The 23,144-nt window shown below is 39.8% G+C and overlaps 1 protein-coding gene across 8 annotated transcripts in view; it reads left to right on the top strand.

Moving 5' to 3' along the window:
- The first annotated feature begins 1,934 nt into the window (after nt 1–1,934).
- ECHDC1 (ethylmalonyl-CoA decarboxylase 1) overlaps nt 1,935–23,144 on the top strand; it is a 46,156-nt gene continuing 24,946 nt past the window's right edge. For 3 of the 8 annotated variants that reach the window (XR_003570867.1, XR_003570866.1, XM_027880536.1), the window contains exons 1-4: nt 1,935–2,167; nt 12,373–12,596; nt 18,179–18,321; nt 22,955–23,007. Coding sequence is in view for 6 of the 8 variants with exons in the window: in XM_027880536.1 (XP_027736337.1) it covers nt 2,148–2,167; nt 12,373–12,596; nt 18,179–18,321; nt 22,955–23,007 (440 nt within the window). In the remaining 2 variants the exon portion in view is untranslated. Of the gene's footprint in view, nt 2,168–4,367; nt 4,499–5,113; nt 5,148–5,432; nt 5,543–10,873; nt 10,903–12,370; nt 12,597–18,178; nt 18,322–20,466; nt 20,734–22,954; nt 23,008–23,144 lie in introns of those variants that run through there. The other 5 variants (XM_027880537.1, XM_027880538.1, XM_027880539.1 and 2 more) reach the window with 5 other exon arrangements.

Genomic DNA, 23,144 nt, shown 5'->3' with positions numbered 1-23,144 from the left:
CAGAGATTGGGCTGCTCCAAGGATGGAGGCCTTGCCATGGATGCAATGGGTGGTGTCTGCATTGGTGTGTTCAACCATGCACTTTGTGCAAATGCGGCAACCCTGCTGTGAAGGACTGAAATCTTCAGCCAGATCTCTGCATAGTTTCTCATAGATGGACCTCCTGCAGAGGTATCTAGGCATAGAAGTGCCAACATATACCATGATTTCATGTTACAGTTACTGATAATAACTGGAACTGCTCTTACATAATCTCTAATACACTGGGAGGCAGGAAGGAATGCAGTTTGGCAGGCAGAGTGGACCTGATTCAACCAACTGCTTATGTGTCACTGAAATCAATCGGACTATTTAGGGACTTAATTGCTTTGTTGAATCCAGGCCAAAGAGACAAAAAGCAAGATGGTTAAGCTGCAAGGCTTGGATATATATATATATATATATATATTTATATATTTATAGGCTGGAACAGTTTTATATATTTTAGTCTGCAACACTTAGATTAATATTTTATTAATATTTTATTTATCAATATTATGATTCTCCCTAATAGTTCATGGTGGTTTAGAAAAGTTTCAAAGGAAATCCATGCCTTACTTTCTGGCCCTGATTTAGCAAACATGATGGTGTCAGTGCAACATTATTCATGCAGATAGTGCCATTTTCTTAAGAACAGAGAGCCACGAGTGAAGCACCACAACAGGCTGTTTTTGCAGGTCAGAGCTGTATTTTAATATCTACAGCATTTCAGCATTCCTAACAAGGTTATACAACTGCTAGAGACATCTGGACCTAATACTGAAATGTTCCCTATTGCAATCTGTGTGTGCGTGAATATTCTTGTGCCAGAATATTTATTTAAAACTGTCTTTAAAAGAAAGAACAATAAGTTCAAGAAGTTATAATTTTTTTCAGTTGTTTTTCTTTCAATAGCAAACACACCTCAGACAAATAAAAATTAACAATTCCAATACCAAAGTTGACAGAGTACTTTTATTCACTGGTTAGTCAGAATCCATAAAAGATGGCTGCATTTGCCCTAATTAATGGCCCATTTTCAGGAGAGGTTTTAATTAACAGCTGACATTTAAGCAGCACTACAATGTGCTGTGCAATTATCACCTGGCCTACTTTGGTGTGATTCAAATGCTCTTGGAGAAAAAGGCATGATTTTTTTTTTCCTGAAAGTTTTACAGAACAGTGGCAACAGAGACCTAAGGAAGAAGAAGGAAACAAAGCCAGATCTTCAAAGAGATTTAGGGTCAAGTTTTCCAGTACAATCAGCCTCTCTCAGTGGCTGCCTGCCCCTTCATAAGAGGGGCACCCACTCATGCACCTCTCAGCTTTGCCCTGGACCACTTATTTCTAGCACATTCCCTCTCCTCAAATTGGTTCCTTAGCCCTGTAATCAAAACAAAAACTAGTTGCTGTGCTGAAAGAGTTTCTTGCTGGTTCAGTGAGTTCAACCGGCTCTTGGTTCTCACTCCCAGGAAGGAGGAGGAAGAAGTGTAGGACCACTATCCCTCAGTGGAGGAGGGCTGCTATTTTCTCACCTGAAATCAGATCTTATCTTGTGTAGGAAGGTAAACAAGCATATCTTTGTACTGTATATATTTTCTGTGAGAAAATTAAAGTTTAATCAAATGACAGTGTTGATAAAGTGAAAGGTGAGAGCACATGGCAGGGTCTTGACAGCCCTTTTGGCTGGATTGAGGCCTCTATTCTAGTGGTAAGCTCTAACCAGACAGATGACTTTGCAGAGCAAGAACACACTTTACCCTACTTGTTCAAACTGCTTGATAGGGCATAGAACCTTGGAACAGTCTAGGTTGGAAAATACCTTTGAGATCAGGGAGTCATGCAATAACTTCATACCTATTAATTTTTAAATACATCAATATTTGATGGGTCACTGAGAGTGTGAGCAAACACCAAGCTGTGGCCATGCTGAACCTCTCCCCTGCTCTCAGGCCTGATGAATACTTCATTATTCTATACCAAGTGAAACAGCTTCTGGCATGGGGGCCTAGGCTCCTTTCCCTCAGCTTCCCAAGAACACACACTGCAGCCTGCTGATCAGAGCACTTTTCCCAGAGAAAGAAGCTGGTTTGCTTGGGCAGTGTCAGCCCAGCTCAGTGACACTTCCCATGACACTTCTCTGCTACAGGATGTTTCTTTAATTCTTCTTCCAGGCATGCCTTGGTGGAGCTTGGAATCAGCTCTGCAGGAGGAGACCCTTAAACAACATGAACAGAGAACATGTAATCAACACACTATGGTAGGCTGGGTATCGAGCTACCTGGGAAGGCCTCTGCAGACATGTCTGAATATTGTCTGATCGAATATTATGTGGGAAATAACCCTAGTCTTGCATGCTGGCAGCTTTGATGCATGAAGCGAATAGGTTGATATACAAGTACCTAAAGGGTTGCAGTTCTGTGGTATGCATGGTCACTGCTCTGTCCCTAGCCAGCCCCTGACTAACAAAATCAAACCAAACTTAACTTGGCATGCAAGTTTAGAAAGCTGCGGCAGCTCAGGGGTATTTTAGATATCTGCAGTGAGGACAGGAGAGACAGCTGGGGTGGTAGTCTTGTTAGCCAGGATGATATAAATTGTCCCTTCCCATGAATCACAGCTGTCAGGCACCAATGGGATTTGGGAGCCTCCAGGGTTAGGCTGTAAGTAGAAACTGAATATCATGACGTTGGGCCCAGAAATCTAAATTTTAGAAAGAATTCAGAAATTTAGAAATAGAATGCAAGTATCTGCATCTTTGTTTTGTTAGTCTAGTCTTTGGAGTATGCATTAGGCCATCCTTTAGCCTGTTACACTTTCACACAGAGCTGATGATAATTGCCTCCTAAAAATTACAATCAAGGAACCCTTTATGAACTGGCTGTGGGGTTATGTGTCTGTTAGTGTCCAATAATTCCTGAGATCTAAACCTAGATCCGTTATCTATTTGTTCCATGGTTCTGAAAGGAGTTGGTAAAAATAGCATCTGGGAGCTCTGTATGTATTGGAATTCAATATTTCAGTCTGGCTGCCTTCGATCTGAAAGCGAAGCATTGGTCTTTTAGCCAGTAAACCATCAGAAGCTTGTGGATCAGCGATAGGGGATAGGCACATGCTATATAGTTCAGGTGGTGACCTGACTCTCCTAGGTCAGTACTGACTTAGCAAGGCAAGGAGAAAGTGTTATTGAAGTCAGTGGGATTATTTACATGAATAAGCAACTTTACAGGATTTGGCGCTTTTTTTAACTTCTTATTGTACAGTCAAACATGCAGGGACTAGTGTCACCATCCTGCTGAAAGTTACAGCCTGAAAGGGATCTTTAGTGTCTGTTTTCAAAGAAGATCATGTTCTCCCACTCATTTTGCTACGGACCACATTCTGCACTCTGAGTATACCCTAGTCTAATCATCATGTCCCATGTGACACATGGCCATAAAACTAAAAGGAGGCAAACTTATGGATGTGCAGATCAGTTTTGTGCCACTTCCACCAACTGCTGCTAGGTGGCAATATGTAACCTGTGAAATCACGAGCTACCAGCCACCATCGCCCTCCCCTGCTTCGCACCGAGCTGGGACGTGTCTGGGCATCGCTCCGCTCCGAAAGAGGACGAGGCTTTGGAGCAGGACCTGGAGAGAGCTGCTTCCCTCACGTGGATCTTTAACTCGGAGCTGACATTTTCCAAAAACAAACGCAGGGCTGAATCCTATTGGAAAAATTCTTTGCCAACCCAAGAAGAAAAATAAGAGGCAAGCCTGCGTGTTGCATTATTTCTGTTTACACTGGGAGTGTTGTAATAAGGGAATGAATCCTTCTGTTGTACAAAGATAGCACCATCTGGGACTAAACTATTTCACATTCTTGATTCTCTTAACAATACGAAATGGAAAGTATCTGTTTGATGTGCAAAGCTTTTGTTTTTCCAAATATATTATTAATTGAAATCCTCTACATATTCAATCACAATATTTAATCAACTAGACCACCTTTGGGAAATGTGTATTGACAGCTGGGTTGAAAAATGGCTTTAATAAAGGTAGAGAAGATATATTTCCAGACACATCTTTCAGCCATGCTACAAATACTTAAAACTGAGTCATCTTATGTATGTGTTACATATTTACAAGGACACTGTAAGAAAGACTGGCTCATATTTGCATATTGCTTTGAATACACAAAGTGATGTGCACTGAAACAATTTATTTCCCTTGATCTGGCTGCTGGTGTGGCAGCATTTGTTCTTCCAAGGAGGGAAACCAAGGGCAGAGAGGACAGGGCCGTGTGTGATAGTGCCATTTTATGCCAGCTGCAAGTTTACACAAAATTACAGCTTGATGCAATTTGATGTAGGTTGCAGCTGGCTCCGCACCTTGGCCCAGCTGCCAGAGCGTGGGTGCAGGTGAGTGGCACCTGAAGCTGGGGAGGCACAGCGGCCGGGAACACGACAGCTGGAAGGGGCTCACACTTGGGCTGGCAGGTAAAATGGATATACGTGAACACGGGGAGCCCGAGTCTCGCTTTATGGCAACATGGATAGGGAAGCGACCCCTCTTCTGCCTGCGGCAACCGCCTGGCACAGAGAGTGGGGCGGGAGGCCAGCGAGCAGCTCCATCGGTCGAGGCTGGATCCTCCCGGCGGAGACCCATGTCCTAACTCGGGCGACTTGCGGCGGGACGTTGTTCACTGGCTTGGAAAGGATAGAAACACAGAACTTGGTCTTTAGAGATAGAGACTCCCAGTGCAGGAGGCAACAATTTTAACAGCCTGCTCATGCAGCGTTTAGCAGCTTGGGAGCTAACAAGCTCCTTATGCGGCAAAACCGCTCAAATTTAGGCAGAGTTCTCGGGTTTCGGCGACACCCTTCTACGGACGTGGCACGGGAAGAGCGCAGACCCCGCGAAGCCTCCAACTCCCTAGGGCTCCACAGGGTCTTTAACCCCCTTTGCTGGCCCCGGGGGCAGCTCCGGCGCCCGCCGCGCCCCGCGGCAGGGGTGGGGTAGGCGGGCCCGGCCCAGAGGCCGCGGCGGCGGCGGTTCCCGGCCGGGTCGCTTTCCCGGGAGCACCGTCCGCCCTGCGCCGCTCCGGTGGCGTCGGGAGTGGCGGGGCCAGGTCAGTGCCCGCCTGCGGGCTCCACTCCCCAGGCGGTAACAGGGGCCCCTGCGGGACGCCGGGGCAGCTCAGGGCCTCGGGCAGGGTCCGGCGGTGGGGCGGACGCGGTGTGTCCCGGTCCCTGCGGGGCCGCTGGATGCCTGCGCTGGAGAGGGAGGCCGGTGGTGCTTCTGCCTGGGAATGTCCTGTGCTGCGAACCCCCACGGCCTCCGTCCAGACACCTTGGGTCACAATTTGGTCACCGGCCCCTTTGGCCCTGCTCGGCACTGAGGCTTCCCTTGACACTTGATTTAAAAAACTAAATTTGTTTAAACAAAAAAAAAACCAAACAAAAACAGGCCGCATCAAGAAAGCTTTCCTCTTTCAGGACAAGTGCTACAGCGCACTGCTCAGGATTTTGGCATTGTGCAAGGTCAGCAGCAAGAAACCTCTGATGGGGAAGGAATTTCCACCCCTCGGCCCCTCAAGCCTTCACATTTTTCCCCGGGTGATACCATGCAGGGAAGGTGCCTTTGCTTCCCGAAATTTAGCACGTAGAGTTAAGAAGGCAAGTGACAGGCAATCCTGGTGTGCTTCTGGTTCCCAGTGCTGCTGCTGTAGGAGCATGAGAATCACGCTGCCTGGCTGGTTCAGATGTCAGGATGTGGTTTTGGTGTTGCTGTTGGCAGGAGCATTTATGGATGGTGGTGGTGGTGGTGGTAAAGAGAGCAAGAGTAAAGAACAGTGTACTAAGTGGAATTTTGAGCACTTCTTGGCTGCAAAATTTCTTTACAGTTTTCAGGGCAAATTAATCATTGGGAAAGCATCAGTATTTGTGATTACAGCTAGAATTGAATTCACGCTTTTATAGGTTAGGATTTGGTGACTGAAGGGCAAATGGTGAGTTTGTTGTGGTTGTTTCCATTCCTATGAAGTTGTGCATCTACTTGTCTTAGGGGACTCTAAAACACACCTAGTGGGCAGTGAACTTTAAAGTGCTTTCTGTCACTGTTATAGAGGGCCCTTTCTCGACAGGGTTAAAGAGAGCCTCTTCAAAGATTCAAAACATTAAAAAATAACATTTTTAAATTAAAAACCTTGACAACACATTAAAAAATAAAGGGCCTGAGTATCTTTTTCAGAACATAACAGATTCTTGCTCTCACCTTCTGCTGTGAAACTCAGAATCTTGTACTCACCATGTGAGAAAAATAAAACGTTTTTAGGTACTGTTGTGTATTCATGGAAAGGCTCCTTTTTTCAACTGTTTTGCATCCTTGAATGCCATTATTTTTCTGTGGGCTTTGGTATGTTTCTGTGTGATTTCTCAGCTACTCTTAAAATAATTAAAATGTGATTAAAAGAGAATCTAATTGTTTAGGGACAGAGAAATTCACATCTAAACCCTACCCTGCAGGGATCATTAAAAAATACAAAACTAAACAAAGAACAAATAATTTGGAAAACCAAATAGCTTGCTAGCCCCAGAACTGAGCTGCTCAGAAATCATGAAAATAACAAGGGAAAAAAGAGATAAAAGCAGAAAAGAGGTGTAAAGAGTAAGCCAGCTTAGAACTGAAACCACAGACAAAGAGGATTTTTTATTTACAGTGTTAAAAGGTTTTTGTTCCCGCAGTTTATTTCACATGTGCATTATTTGATGCCATTTCAATTAGTTAATATGGACATCTCACTTCTTGTTCTTTCAGTTTCTGGATGGATAAACTTTGATTCTAATGCTGTTATCTAGAAACGAGGAGGCCTAAACCTTTTGTTCTCTCAACAGTAATACAGAGGATAAAAAGTCATCCTTTATAATACCAGCTATTTCTAAAGCCTTTTTAAAGTAACTTCTCACTGAACTGTAGGGACTGTTGATGCCATCCAATTTGTCTAGAGTGTGGGTACCAGAGACAATGTACTAAAAATTTGAACAGGGTTCAGCAAGTTTGAGAGCCATGACCTTTCCAGAAAGGCATGAGGGATCACTCCCCTTCCTGGGGAGGAAGAATTTCCTCAGTTCCTCAGCTTTGTTTAATTTCTGTATTTGTAAGTTATGTTTTGTCAGGAGGCTTTCTGCTGCTGATCCCTTGGCATACTTAAGATCTGCTCACTGCTTGCTTTCAGCAATAGGAAAGCCAGCTGGAGAGGTGACTGCCCTCATCTTGCTTCATCTGGTAATTGTGAGAGTGGGAGAACCTGTAGGGTTAGGTGTTTAAGTTAACCTAATGTGTGCATCATGGAAGGAAAGCAGAGAGATGCAGTAGTGGTGAGATAGGTGAAGAACTCTGTGACCTTCAGGTGAGGGATGGTGACAAGCAACTGGCAACAGAGGAACCCTGCATGTGAGATCTCCTTCCTACACCTTTTTGGTGTCTGAAGACAGGATACAGAGATTCCTCTTCACTATGAGACCTATGCTCTTATCTTAATTTACATCCAAGCTGGTCCCCTTTGATCATGCTGGTTTTGAATCCCATCTCTTTGTCCAGCATTAGAATTTATTTTCTTCCCTCCCCCCCTTCCCCCATCATCCACCAGCCCATCATCCCAGGTTCCAGTCAGTTATTGTTAGTGACTGTCACTCATTTTCAACCTCCTTTTTTTTTTTTTTTTTTTGGCACAAATGCACTTTTTTCATGCTTTGGTTCTCCATCACTCTGCTTTTTTATCTGCTTTCACATTATAGGGTCACTTGTGCCGATTATAGGGTCGACTTGTGCCGATCCTCAGCACTGGGTCACCACTTGCTTTCCATTCATTCGTCAGTCACTGCAGGGATGTGGTGAAGCACCTGACAGTGGTGGTCACTGCTCTCTAGTAGAGATGAATGCCTCCTAAAGTGACTGGTAAGATACGCGCACTGGGTTGAATTGTAAATCATCATCATCTTCAGTTCACATCTTCTGACCTTTCTTCCCTGTCTTTGAACTTCTGTGCTTGTCAGTGAAACTGCAGCTGCCTGAGGACTTCATCAAGATAAGTTGTCCTGTTCTTGACCTGTCAGCTGCCCTTGACACCTTTGGCAGTGTCACAGAAGTGCCTTTCTGGTTGTTTTTGTTATGCCTTTGGAATAGTTTCTCCTCCCTGAGATTTCTTTTGTGGGTTTTGTCTGTTGAATCCTGTTGATGTCTTTTTTTTTTTTTTTTTTGAAGTAACTATATCTGCACATCACACCTGTCACATCCTGCCTCACATAGAAGAGCACACTGATTTCCCTGATGTATTGAAAACGCATCCCTGGATCTTTTCTCCCCCTTTTCTTTATTCCTGACTTGTGTCAGTAATTCAGGCACCATTTTTCAACTGGGATTTTTGCTGCTTATGTATCTGAACTTGCTGATTTAATTTGCTCTGTAGTGTAGTGTTTCTTGTTTGAGAGGTAGCTTGAATGCTTGTTTGGTCTCCTGACATTCAGATCTCTAGTTGGTCTTAGTTCTTCTACCCATCTAGGAGGTTGCTACTTCCACCCCTTACCCATTGCTCTGGCCAGCTGTCTTTATGCTCAGTGGCAGTTGCAACCGGTAACATTGCTGGAGGTTGCTGCTTGATACAGCATGCTTTAAGAGAATAATTGGGATTGCAACAGAGTATTGGTAAACAGCAAGGGCAAATATGCTTGCTCAAGAGTTGAGGCTTACTGATTTCCCAAAGAATCTACTCAGGTAATATTGATGTTGGTGTTATCCCTGTTATTAGTTAACATTGTGAGGTCTGAATTTTACGTAGGCAGTTATAAGAGGCTTTCAGAAGGCCTCTGATACATATGCTTACACAAAAGTACATAGATTGTACCTAGATATATGTATCGCTCTTGCATAATGTATGTTGTTCCTTTGTATTGAAGTGCTGATATTCCATAAGTGCTCATATTAACCCACAGTCTGCTAAGCCCACAGGCAAGGGTGTTGTAAAATCGTTTGAGTGCCAAATGGGATTTAAACTGTTGTTTTATGTAAGAGGTACAATAACTGTGGAATGAACAACTATTGATGTCCACACTATTGGCTTATCTCTTAGTTGTCACCAGTGTTACATAAAGCTGTAGCACTCAAAACATTTGAAAGGTGCTAACAGGCCACTGTTATTGCCAGATTTTTTATTTTCACTGTGGAAACTCTGCATAACATCTGTCTGTGCTAGAGATCTTAACGGGTATAGCATGTCTGACTTTTTGAAATTAGACTAAGACTCCATTTCTAGAAGTGTATCTAAATAGATGGGATTATGTTAAACTGAAAATCTGAAAATTTTAGTGTTAATAAATGTCTCTTGGCTGGTCCTACAACAGTGTAAGTGTTGCTGTAACATCTGTCTCTCTCACTTGCTTTCACTTACAATACAAAAAAATCAATCTCAGTCATGCTGTGGATTGTGAGTGCTCTGTGCTTATTGAAATTTTGGATGTTGTTTGTCATAGATCAGCAGAAATCCTTTTAATCTGAGAGAGCTCTAGTTTAAATATCATGCTTTTCCTGAGTGGTTATCTCTGTCAGACTGAGCTGTTAAAATGATCTTATTTTTATTTTAAAAAGTATTGGGTACTGACCGGTGCTGTAAGAGATGGTTTTAGAGAAAATAATTCAACGATAATACCTTGCATGAGTCATTAATCATGAGTCATGATCAGCCGGCAGTGGTATCCAATTTGTTTTCTAATCCCGCACTTGCGGATGCTCTTTATTACCATAGTGATAATATTAAAGAGCTGTTAATGCATATAACCACGCAGCTGAAAATGACAGACTCTTTTTTCATTGGAATAAAATTTCCATATCTTAAGTCTGTTTTGCTCTGTATATTTCTTGTTATGAGAAATCTAGTGATGTATAAAAGTAATCGAAAAAGTTTGTCGACAAGGAGTTAGGTTAACAGAACGGCCTGGCCTTTTTTCCCCCCCTTCCTTGCTTTCAAGCCAGTCACTGGGGCTTCCTAGAGAATTCCAGTAATTCTGTTTTCTTATGAGGATTGGGGACACTTTGTAATCATTAACAGTTGAGAGCAGATTGTTCAGTCTATGCTTTGAATGGAAAGCCTGCACTATCCATGTATTTAATGTTTGTTCTCTTCTGAGCTAAAACCAGTAGCTGGATGAAAAGTTTTACTGCATCAGTGTATGCTGAGGGATGACTATTGAGGTTTTAGAGAAAAGGGAAGGCTGTCTCCCTTCCAAGAGCCTGAAAATAAAAAGAATCAATTAGTTGAGAAATAAGCTTTGGAAACCTGTTTTCAGTCTTTAAATAAAATTTTACTAAGAGAAATGGTTTTAAAAGCTCTGAAAGGTAGTGGCTGAAGAGTTGCAGGCTATATTAGAATGTGTGTAGATGGAGAAGGCTTGGGTGCAGCAGCAGTTGGGGAATGTTATTTATGAAGTAATGAATCTTGTATTCAATTAGATTTTAACTTGATTAAGTTTTTGTTAGTTTTATTAGTTTTCACTTTAGAAAAGTTGATTGTGACAGATTAAAACCTTGTGTCTCAACAGATGTTAACAAATCATCCCTTAAGCTATTCCAGTGTAGATGACCTTATAATGTGCAGATTTGTGTAGACCTTTCTTGTTTCTTTGTGGTGAGCTTGTGACATAGTGTTCTGTTGTTGGTGGGTGCAGTGCAGCAGGACAGATATGAATCTGCTGGCAGAGATGGCTCTTCAAAATTTCCTGATATTCCTGCATATTCCTTCTTATCCCACAGTGTAGTAGCTCTGCAAACTCCTCATACATTTTGATGAGGACCTGCACCAACAAAAGCACTTTCCAGTTTAGTGTAGAATGGTACAACCAGTGACAAGATAAGTGTTCACCTGACAGAACCGCTCAATTTTTTCATTAAAAAACACATGCAGTTAGCTTAAAATGTGCATCTGCTTGTTCATGATTATATAATAAATGCTTTCAAAAATTTGAGTCTGTAAGATGCCCTGAACAGAGCATAAAATATAGCTGGCACCAAATTCTGTCTCAGTGAATGTGTTTGTGTTGTGGGTTCACCTTAGAAAAACTTTCCAACAGCTGCATGCCAATTTTGAAAGAATCTTGTTTCTGCCAAATATGATTAAGAAACAAAGAAGATCTCTTCCCAGTTATCAAAAAAAGTGAGCATCTTGTCTTCTGAATGGCTATATATATTAAAAAGGGGAAAAGGTAGGACTACTCTAGCAAATTGCAAGCTTCAAATATAAGAAACTTTTTTCAATGTCCTGTGATGGTTCTTTTGATTCCCACTCTGAGTGGCTTCTAAGGTGACTTTATTTTCAGATCAGCTGTTTCCAGTTCAGGCCTTACCCTGTTTCTTTCAAATCACTTGTAAACCCCTTTGTCCAGTAGACTCTTTTCCAAAGTAAATAAAAGGCGGCAGAGATGCAGAGCAAGAATAATATAACTCCTTTCTTCTTGTTGCCAGATATACAGTCATGCACTGTAGAGTGGAAACGGCAGAGGAATAAGCCGTAGGTATACTGGTACATAGAAATAGTTTACCTGTATAAAAGGCAAGTGTAATGCTCCATACATAATACAGTTGTACATCTCTCATCCTTTGGAGTACAGCACAGGATCTGGTGCTCAAGTGAGATCAACTCAAACTGCTACTGGAATGACTGGGAAAAGCACATAGCTATTAGAGGCTAGCAGACTAAGTAGTTTTAAGATGAAGTATGATAACTCTGTTAATGGAATTAGGTGACAGGAAACAGACTTCAATATAGGAATGGTCTTCAGTTCTTAATTTTTATGTTCCTCAAGTATTTCTCTTGTAAAGGTCTTGCTGTAATAGTTGCTTACAGAAAAGCAGGAGATCCAGATCCTGAAAACTAGGGGATTTGATAGGATTTTTCCTTCATCATAGGTGTAGTGTTTGGGGGTTTTGGTATTTTTTGAGGGGGGAGAGTGAGGGAGGGTTTGGAAGATTAATACAGAGTTAATTGGTCTAGCGGAATACGTAGAAGTCTTACTATAGTTCTTGAGCCTCTTTCCTGTTCTGCACACAAATACTTTTTCAGTAATTTTTACATGAAAACATTTTAAAAGATGCTAATTTCTGGCTTAAGTACTCAAGTCCATAAAACTCCTTCTGTTAACTTTGTGGGAGTAGATTCAAACTAACAATTTTGCAAATACAGCCTACAGTGATTTCTGTAGACTTTTAGGATTTCATCACCTTTATATCAGTTTCTGCTGTCCTACTTCCCTCTTTGTCAGTGGACTGAAGTGGATTTCAAAGGAAGCTTTCTGATTTTTTTCCCCCCACCCCATGTATTTCCAGAAATGGCCCTTCCTGTGTGGAAGAACTTACTTCATACTACAAAGGGAAGGATTCTACAGCAGAGAAGGTTGTCACTGTATAGTGGTGCTCATGGCTATAAGGAAGAACTGATAAAGAAGAAACTTCAACAGTTTGCTGGTGGATCCATCAACCTTTCCAAAGAAGACAATGGCATTGGAATACTTACCGTGAACAACCCAAAGTTAATGAATGCTTTTACAGGTATTAATTAGCTGGTGGGATTGCTGGTTGATTTTGGCTTTTTCCCTTGTTCAGTTACCCATTTTAGCATTTTGCCAAAAGAAAGCGAAACACTATGTCTTGCCATTCCTTAATTAACAGAATAAATGTTTAAGTTTTATTCAGATGTGCAGCAAATGTCCACTGTTCTGCATAGTAACTCCGCTATAAATGTCATAAGAATCTTAAGAAATTCTTAATGACACAGGGACTGTTTCACAGAATATGCTTCTCTCTCTTTTTTTAAATGTTAGCACAATTCTACCACTGTGCTCTTTCTTGTATCTCCTCTCATTTTGTCATCACTGCTCTGGAAACACTGAGGGCATTTTTATAGGTGTAAGAAGACACTATCTTTTTTTTGTAGGTGGTGTGGAAAGACTGAATTCACTTCTTTATTCTCTACTTACGTATATATATAACTATATATACATATATGCTTTGTTTTCCTGTAACTTAAACTTCTGTAGTTTGGTCTTTTCCACTCACCCAAACTCGCTTCCATTTCTTCTTCATTTGCCTTATGTCTTAAATATTAATGACTGGTTAAAGACCAGATGAGCTGGGTATTCTCAGCTGTTGTGGGTCAGTGATCTATTTAATATGCTTGTACACTGGATAATACTTATCTATTAAAATCAATTGCCCTATTTTATTAATCTTGTATTGTAAGAGAGGTTTTTGTTCTCCAAGACAAATATATTTGCTCTCTCTCCTTAAATGTCTAGAATATTCCAATTTATGTTGTTCTCTTCAGACATGAGTGGCACAGGTTCAGGGTCTGAATCTGCTTTAGCTGGAGCTGTGCAGAAACCTTTAAGAATGTATTTATCTCTTAATATTTTGAAATGGATAAATTTGTGTCATCTTGTTAATTCCTTTTTTGCTGCTCTGTTTTCCTGCCCAGTTCTCACCACTCCTTTGCTGTAAGCAAGTACATTTGCAACACTAACAAAGTGTAGAGACTCTTACCTTTCCACTAATGACTGTTAGCTGAAAGGAACCTCACAGAGCAACAGAATTGGTGGTAATGCCCCTAGATGTGTCTGCATTCTCTTTTGTTTCCCTTTAAAAGCTCATGTATAAAATCGTTACCTAACTCGAGAAGCTGAAGCTTAAAGATGTTAGCATAGGGATTGTCCTTCTGAATACCTCCCTGTCAGCATTCATGCTGTTACACAATCATAATGACATTGTAGTTTCCTCTTTTACTACAGATTGGTTTCTATTTTTGACTCAAAACAGAACTGTGCAATGTGCACCTTGTAGACTGCGTGGTCTTAGCTTATTTGTTGTGGAAGTTGAAAGGGGCATGAGCAATGAGATGTAATAGCAAAAGGAGAAAGAACAGATAAAGCCCAGTGTGCTATGGAGATCAGGTGTAATAAAAGCTTAACTGTTTAAACTAAACCTTAATAGAAACTTGCAACTGTTTTCTATGTGCTTGACGAAAGGGGCTCAGAATTGATAGGCTGAAGTGCTGAGCAGGTGCAGCTGCCGTTTAGGCAACTGATAGCTGTTCTTTGCCTACACAATGTTTTATATAATGTTAATGCACTGAAATCATATCACACATCTTGAGCACCCAAATTAGCAGATATTTTCTCTCTGGCTCAGTTAGTGGTCTGTAAAATAATCTCTCCTTATAGGACTGCAGTGAAAGTAACTTGTTAGTGTATGTGAATTAGGTGCTCTAGTAGCAAAGAGGACCTACAAAAACTGGTGAGGAAATAAATAGTTTTGTCTTTTGGCAGACCCTAATTAGCATATGACAAATGAGCCCTGGGATCAGGCAGTTCTGTTTTGCAGCAGTGTGTAGAACCCTATAGAGAGCAGTACTCCATTTTGCTAGGTAGTAGCCACAAAAATTTGCTGTGGAAAATCTTGCTATGGCAATTCAACAGATACTGCTTCTTTCTGCTGTCCACCTCTGCTAGAGACTTCTGTTGTAACAGGAGGGAGAGTAAATGCAAAATCAAGGTGGTCCCTTGGCCACTGCAGTTAATGGTATGGCATCTTAATTTATCTTGCTCTTCATTTCACTTTAACATTACTGTCTGTAAACTGTAGTTGCTGAGGAACAATCAAGAACCTGATCCTTTTCCTTCTTTTGTCTATCATCAAAACCCTTCAAGGAGCAGAATGGGATGCTCAGCCCCTAAATTGCCCCAGCAGGACGTGGTTGATTTCATCAATCAGAGCCTGTAGATACACTGACCCATCCCGCTCCACCCTGCAAATAAATTCTGTTGATTCTGTGACTCCAAGCTTCTGAATAGTGGCAGATGTGAATTTATGTATACATGTATGCTTCCTTTAGAAAGCTGCAAAATATCATTAAACTGTTGAGGGAGATTCTATTTTCCAGGTATTTACTTTACACACTTTTATCTCAAAGGAATTGTGTTTATTCTAAGCTTGAGCAACTCACGAAATCAAAAACAGAACAAAATTGTTGGCAAATTGCTAATGGGCAATATGGAGGTTGTTATGCCTTTTTTCTCTTCTTAATTGGAATCTGATAGCCACGTATTTGAAATGGTCTCTTTGGAAACAAATGGTAATAATGTCAGTTTAAGCCCGATGGAACCAATTTCAGCAGCCCAACTAATCACTGAACTAAACTTGAATGTAATATAAAAGAGAAGAACGCCAGCCTGTAGGAATTAGACAATAATGATGATAATTTTGTTTTCTAGAACTTACTTTAAAGCACTTCTTCTCAGATTATAGTTAAGATACAAACAAATTATTATTCCAAGTAGATTTCTCTAAATAGAGTATGAGCTTAAGTAGTATCAAATACTGAAAGACAAGACTGGCTGAATGAGGATTTGCTTTAGTGTTGTGTCCTCATCATTATATTAAACATCATGGACCGTATCTGTTGGTAAAATAATAGTTCAGTGTTGACAGGAATGGAAGGGATTCTGTGCCAGGAGAATGGGACAGGCTCTGGCCAGTGTCTCTTGTTCTGAGCTATTGCATGTAAAGGGCTCATATAGTTCCTTCATTTTTTCAGTTAACTAAATTTTTGGCTTGGAATAGTATGTGGAAAGACTCTTCAATACCTCACTGCTTTGTCTGTTAAAAGAACCACAAACAGTGTTTATGCTGTATTTGATGCTAGCAAAGCTTGGATGCCAGCCCAAATACCTTTCTAGTAAGAAGACTTGTCAAATAAGCAATAAGTGAAATCCACAGGGTTGATGCACACCTATTTGAACAGCATTTGCAGAAATGTTGCTGAGTGCACCATCAGTCTGGAAAAACATTTCAAACGAAGACCCACAAAAATCTTATCTAGGCCTAATTCTGCTCAGTATTTTTGTTCATGGTTTAGATGATGAAATAGAAGGTGAAGTGCTGAAATTTTCAGATCACCCCAAATTGGGAGAGCTTGCTGTTGAGATCTGTTATTAAAATTACTAGAAGCCTCTGCCCAAATTCAAGTGCAGATGACATCATATACCGAAGTCAATAGTACAGGTTTTATTTAACAGTAAATATGAGGTAGAGAGAAAGAGATAAAAAGAAACAGAAAAAAGGCGTGGGGGGAGAGAAAGAGACTGACAGAAAGACAGATTAAGTAGAAAATACCCCCTCTGTGTGGGAGGTTTACTACTGAGTCAGTTTGTGCAAGGGAGGCTGGGTGTTTACTCCCTCTCTCTTACAAGGAGGAGAGGTGTCGCCATCACAGACCCAAAAATTCTCCTCCTCCCCCCAAGAGCTGATTTTCAACACAGCTGCTGGGTTTGGATTTACATTCTTCTCCCCACCCTTGTTTACTTCTTCTCAGACCTGGGAAGATTTGGACCACCTTTATCTTACCTCAAGTTCCTATCAGATGGCTTAATTCACAGTCCAATTCTCTGAAATCCCTGGGAAGCGGGTTTAGATGGTCATCTTTGCAGTTTGCTACAGTGGGCAAAAGCCCTTCTTAACAATGCTTAAGTCATGAACCATAACATTTTAGTCGCTCCCACTTGCAAGATTATTCTTTGGAGCAGAGGTGTGGCATTTAAAGTGATCTTGCTACAAAGAGCTCAAGATAAACAAGGTGAAATTCAGTGAAAGCAAATGTAATGTGCTGCACACGAAAAGCATGGCCAAATTATAAGTACAGAAGGGAAAGGAACTGGCAAAACTGCAAGGATTTGTTAGAGCATCATAGTCTGGATTTGGTAGTGGGTAAAAAATCAACCCAGTGTCATTCTGGTATATAATATGTGATGTCCACTTAATTATTGGCCTCCTCAGAAACATTGTCAAAATGTGCTATTTCAGTGGCTGAGACCAAGCCTAAGGGAGAAGTGCTTGACTAAGTGTTCATTCTTGATAAGGTTCTGGGAAGCTTACTTCATAAGGAAGTGCAAGAAAAACAAACAGGAAGGAAAAATCAATCTTCTGTGGGTTGGCTGCTAACAGAAAATTTCAGAACAGGATGAGTCCTGTGCATGCAGGTATAGAGTTAAAAAAAGCAACATTCTTGGCAGAGGAGAGCTCTTGATGGTATTAATCTAAAGCACGTTTTTATCTGAAGAAGGTAGGCCTGTCCATCTAAGTTCTTGTCAAAGGAGGGTAAAGCTGAGTGTCATCAGCCTGTATGTAACTTGCTTTCTGAAATTAGGTTCTGTAAATGTTTTCTCTTAAGAATATAACTGGACAGAGTCATAGGCCTTTGGAGAAGAAGAGCTTTAAGTTAATTTAGGGTAAGCGCCATTGGTGTGGAAGATGCTGCTGTCTAGGATGAGCTTTAGGAACAGGAGTTTGTGGAGTTCCATCTCAGGAAGGGTACTTAAGTGAGTAAGTATATAAGAATATGGTGTTGAAGCTAGAAATAAAAAGCTAGTACAGTGACATACTTTGTAAAGGGAACCTTTCTATAAAGGTTCTGGGAAGGGAGTGAAAGATGTTATAAAAAAAATTATTATTTTTTTTTTTAATCTAAAAGACACTTTGCTCCTATTTTCAAATATATCTTTATTTTCTTTTGGATGGATACTTCTAAATGTCTTTGGCCTCCAACACAGTTTGGTCTTTGGCATTTTTTTAGGAATCTTTGTTGATGTTAACTGGTTATGCCTTGAGCCCACCTTGCACATGGTTCTTTTCTTTTTGCTGCCAATTCTTTGAGAGGGGGAAATGGCAGTAACTTCAGAATGACTAGTTGGACAGATCTGGATGGAAAGTAATAAATTCATGTGTCTGGAATGTATGCAATTGGATAAAGGAATAAATAAAATAGGGGTATTTTTGTTTACTTGTTTGTTTTGATTTTGCTTTGTTTTGTTGTTGTTTGTTTTGTTTAGGGTGTTTTTTTTTTAGTGGAACAGAAATATCATTCATACAGAATATCCTTCAGAATTTCAGGAAGTGCATCTTAGAAGAAAAAAATGTGTTACAGTGCTTGTGTGCGGGACTTAGAACGATACTTTCCCTTGTGATTTTAAGCCTGTCACTTCTTAACTCTGATTTGGTTTTGTTGGTGGAAAATGTAACACAAAACATGATGGTGATAATAATTTCCTGTTAAAAATTTTGCTTCTCCCCACTTGTGACAGGTACTATGATGGTAGAACTCCAGGAGAGGATAACTGAACTGGAAAACTGGAAGGAAGGCAAAGGCCTTATCGTCTATGGTGCAGGGAACACCTTTTGCTCAGGATCAGATTTGAATGCTGTCAAAGAAATATCCAACTCCCAGGCAAGTATTCATACACATCATGATTTTGGAGAAAAATGAGCTTTCTGAGAGTCTTTTTAGACAGAGGAATTGCACTACACTTCTACCGCAATTTTACATATCACAGAATGGAGCTTTTAATGGTTAAAAAAATGCTAGCAGCCCCTTTAAGCTGTGACTTAAGTGTTATTGTAATTGATTCATAACTCTAAATTCCTGCATATTCTTTTTAGACTTTTCTTTTAAAAATGTCATTTCAGTTTCTCAGAGCAATATATAGCGAATTTACACGTCAGATAAGCAGTGCTTCTGTAGTTTGATGTTTCATGTAATAATGTTTTATATACTCTAAAGTAAAAAAGGAAATTTAAGTGGAATGGCTGCTATTACAGAAAGATTTCTGTTTTGTCAAAATTATGTTTGGAACTGCATAAAATGGAAGGACAGATGCAATTCTTGTGCTGTACTTGAGTCAGGAAGGTCTTGTGTGTAACTATGGGGTTGAAGAGGTTAGGGGTTTGATGGCAATTTTTTGCTCATGTCACCCATTTGGCAACTTTCACATGTGCTGCAGTTCTTTTTATGGATAAATATGTGGTACCTGGCACTGTGTGAAATAGGACTTTGTCAGCTACAGGAGGAGGGGCTCTTCCTGTGCTGCTCTTAAGTCCTGGTTTGCAGTTGTGGTGACTGACATCCTGGTGCTTTTCTGTGGCCGCTTCAAGTTTCAGGATTTATCCATGCAAATCAAACTTTTAATTGGGCATTCCAGTATGAACACCAACACAAGAACTGGTTAAACTGGTATTTATCTTTAATGATGATTTTTTCTGTTGATGAAACTAAATGTTGTAGACCCCACAAATTCTACCCTGGTAAAATAAATAGGACAGTCCAGTTTTCAAAGGGTATAGGACACTTTGTTGTCTTTGGGGAACACCATGAGAGATAATATTTTCTTAATACGGAGATGTCACATTTATAGATATAAATGGTTTTGAGGGAGTTTTCATCTGGATTTTATAAGCACTGGTAATTAAAAAAAATATAGATGTATCTGTGATTTTTTTTAATTGACTTTTTTTTTTTAAATCTGCAATTTTCACCTTATTTAAACATTATAGCAACAGAAAAGGAGCTGAAACTGAGCAAGGCCAGTTCTTTTCTTATCTTCAGTCTAGACTTTCCTTCAGAGTTCTGCATTTAGTAAATCTCAGTGATTCTGCTTCCTTACATTTGGTATTCTCTCCGTATGGTTATAATAAATTACTTGGAGCCACTGCGGTGGCAGAGAGGGCTCTTGTAAAGATTAGAGTCCATAACAGATATAATGGGCAAAGTGAAGTGTATGGGTATTAACTTCAGTGAAAATTCTCTGCACAGAATCTGGATCTCATGCTAGTATTGAAATAAAGTCTAAAAGTCACTAGAAATGCTCCAAGAATAGTTAAACATAGTTGCTTGCTATTTCCTCTGGAGAGTTCAAGCTATTTATCTTTTACTGAGAGTTTCTTTATAATAGCAAGCTCCTAAACCATCTGTTTGGTGGGATTTAATAGTCTATATTAAATAAAGCTTTAATAAAATATGGAATAGCATTTGCTGTTCTTTAGTCTTAGTCTTCTCTCTAGATTGCTGCAGATGAGAGACTTTTTGTGGTTTCAGGTAAAGTTTTCTGTCCACAGGCATCCTTAAGTTAAAAAAAAAGTGAATAGCTTCATGCTGGTATTTTTTTTTTAATTTTTATTTTTTTGCAAGGCTGCTTTAGCCCATAGTTTTTACTAATTGCAGAAAATGCTTTTGTTCAACTAGTTGGTTGAGGGAAGATTGTATTTTTCATGATTTTAAATACAGTTTGCTTTTCCTTGTGGTGCAGGATAGGCAGAATAATGGCACAGAATGCTGAAGCATTTTCATGCCCCCTAGTGGCTCTTCATCCTCCTCTTCCTCTTTATTCTTCTCTTCCTCTCTTTGTTCACCTTCTCCCACGTTCAGTTGTTTCTAACTCTAAAACAATATCCCAGACCCCCTGCCTGTTCTTCTTTGCAGACTGCTAACATTGCATAACCAAATCACAAATGGCAAATGAGTAGTGGAATTTAAAGAAAAAAAATGTTTTTCTTACTATTTTTGTAAGCCTGGTTCCCAAGAGTGAGAACTTCATTCTGGACTGAGACTTGAAAAGCTGGCTAGCTGAAAAGCAGGAGTGGCTCTTGAAAGGACAGATGAGAGGAAGAAGGCACGAAGGGGAATTTCGCGTTCTTGGTCCCAGTCTAGAAGCCCTAGGACAGAGGTTCCCAAGCAGTAAGCTGTGGAGAGAGGACTTTGGAACAGTTGGAGATGATCTGGGTATACTGTTCTATCTGTCCTGAAAGTGTACCCTAAGCTCCTGCAGCAGTAAGAGCCAGTGTTACAGTTTTCTGCTTTATGAAGGTGACTTTCTTCTACCCTATCTCCCCTAACCCCACTGCAAGCTATTAATCCTTTTCTTCTGTATGTAGTGCATACTGTATTTTACCTCCCTTTCTGCGTATTAGATTTCTTCTTACTTCAAGGATGGTATTAGAACTGAAAATATAATTATTCCACTAGACTGCAGCGAATACTTCCCAGAGTATTTTATCTGAATAGTAGCTTTATTTTTCTTATCAGGAAGGCTTGAAAGGTTTATTGGCCAGGACTCAAACAACTGTGATTTATTTTTTTTCAGAGTGTTTTCTTTGCAGGCATTTTTGCTATGGGTTACACAGAAATCTCTCTACCACCTGAGAGTACGAAGACCTTTTGTCTGCTCAGTCATAACTGCGTTTATCAAGCTGGTCTGTTCTGGAATTAATCTTTAATCACCATTTTGGATTTTGGCATGAGTTGAGAGGGCCAGTTTCAATGCAAGGGGTCTGCTGTGATGAAGTGAAAAATTATGTTCTCTGAAAAGCTTTTATGCAGCTTCATCTTGACAGTTATCGTATGGGAACTGTGCAAGTCTGTATCTGAGAACTGGTACCTTGTATGTTTGTGTGGGTTTTGAAATTATCTATTAAAGTAACTATCATGAAGGATTTGAATGTTCTTTAATTCAGAATGGAGATATTGCTACTGTTCGTAATGGGTGTAGGAGATGGCTACAGTGATAACCAAAAGCCTCTTTGTAAATCAACACGTGCTGAAATTTTCAAGCAGACCTTTAGTGTAATAAAGCTGAATTCACTGGTTCTTGTATAGCGATTGTTGTGGAAGCTTATATGACTTATATGGCAGCCAGAGATCTGTACCTAAACACCATAATGCTGGTTGGCCTTGGGCAGAGTAGCACCTGAAATTGACCTACTGTTATTTCAAGGTCCTGTTCCAAAGATGTACTGGAAACTTACTGGGTATCCCTGGAGCCTGAGTCAGAAGCTTTTAATTCAGGCAGATTCTTTAACTTGCCAACCCCTGAAAAACATTGTTTTAGAAATTAATAAATTCCAAAAAAGAAATGTTTGTTGGTTTTGATTTGTTTGGATTTTTTTATTTTTAATTATGATTTAAAAGACATGCTGAAATTGTTTCCTGCTGGGTTTATTATTTCTATGGTTCCAAACGTAATTTTTTTTTTTTTTTAATCTGGGGTAAATGGTATATGTAGTTCAATTCAGTATGTATATGAACATGGTGGTAGGGAGTCATTTAACTCAGTTATTTGTCAAGTTCCTGGTTAATAGTAGATGTCTGAGAAAGTGTAATAACAGGGAAGGCAGATAGATAATGATTAGGAAGGCAGATAATGTTCTCTTAGTCCCCAGCAACTTGTGACTAAGACTTCTAGAGCTAGAGGTGTTACTTTCTATGTAATAACCTTTTTCCGTTTTTTCCATCACGAGTTTATCTAGTTCTTCTTGAATTCATGTAGAGGATGTAATGCCCTGCTGCCAAGTTCTCCACATTTTAATTACACGTTGTCGGAAGAAATATTTGGTTTAACGTAGCAGCAACTTACTCTGTTTGGAGCCCTTTAGTACTTTAGTCCCTTTAGTATGGATTAGAAGGGAACAATTCTACCTAACTGACTATTGGTTACAAGGTGAACTAAAACATAAAGGATGAGAGAAATAAGAAAAATCTTCTTTCTGTTTTGATTTTGGGTTTTTTGTTTGTTTTGGTTTGGGGTTTTCTATTTGTTGGTGGCTCTTTTTGTTTATTTGGGTTTTTTAGCTGAGATGCTTTTGGCCCAAACAATAAAAGATTCAGTTGGTAAATTGTATCTTCTAAAGCTTTATGGATTTGGAACAGAAAAAAGTATGCAGTGCGCTGTGGTCCTGCACAGACTTCAGAAGCTCAGATTTGTGGGTGTTTAACTTGAAATGAGAATAGGAAATTCAGAGGAAAGAATGTAAAGTTTCACATCATAGAAATCCAGTATTGCAGTTACTTTAATGGTGGTTTAATTATAACTGAAATTTATATAAATTGATTGAGGCCTGATTTTATTTTTTTTACCTGATTTATACTCGTTCATAGTGGGGTTGGACCGGAATTTGAGCAAGATGAACCTAAGAGAAAAAAGACAGCTGATGTAAATATAAAGAATACTTACTCCTGTCTTCTCCATCTGTGTGTTTAATTGCTTCATATTAAGATCACTTAATGTTCTTTAATTTCCTATTCTTTGTAGGACGGGATGAATATGTGCATGTTTATGCAAAACACCTTAACCAGACTTATGAGGTAATATATTTTATTTACCCTTCTTTATGAAGTAATTATAAGTATTGGAATGTATTTTAGCTAACTCTTTAATGAGATGTGTAAAGTTTAATACATAGTTTTAAGTACGTAATTTTGAATCCCAGACCTTGCATAGA

Source organism: Empidonax traillii, unplaced genomic scaffold (genome assembly GCF_003031625.1).
Source record: "Empidonax traillii isolate 1590-97213 ecotype Southwest subspecies unplaced genomic scaffold, ASM303162v1 scaffold72:size2462915, whole genome shotgun sequence".
NCBI lineage: Eukaryota > Metazoa > Chordata > Aves > Passeriformes > Tyrannidae > Empidonax > Empidonax traillii.
Note: the sequence above shows the minus strand (reverse complement) of the source record. Positions and strands in the feature narration are given on the sequence as shown.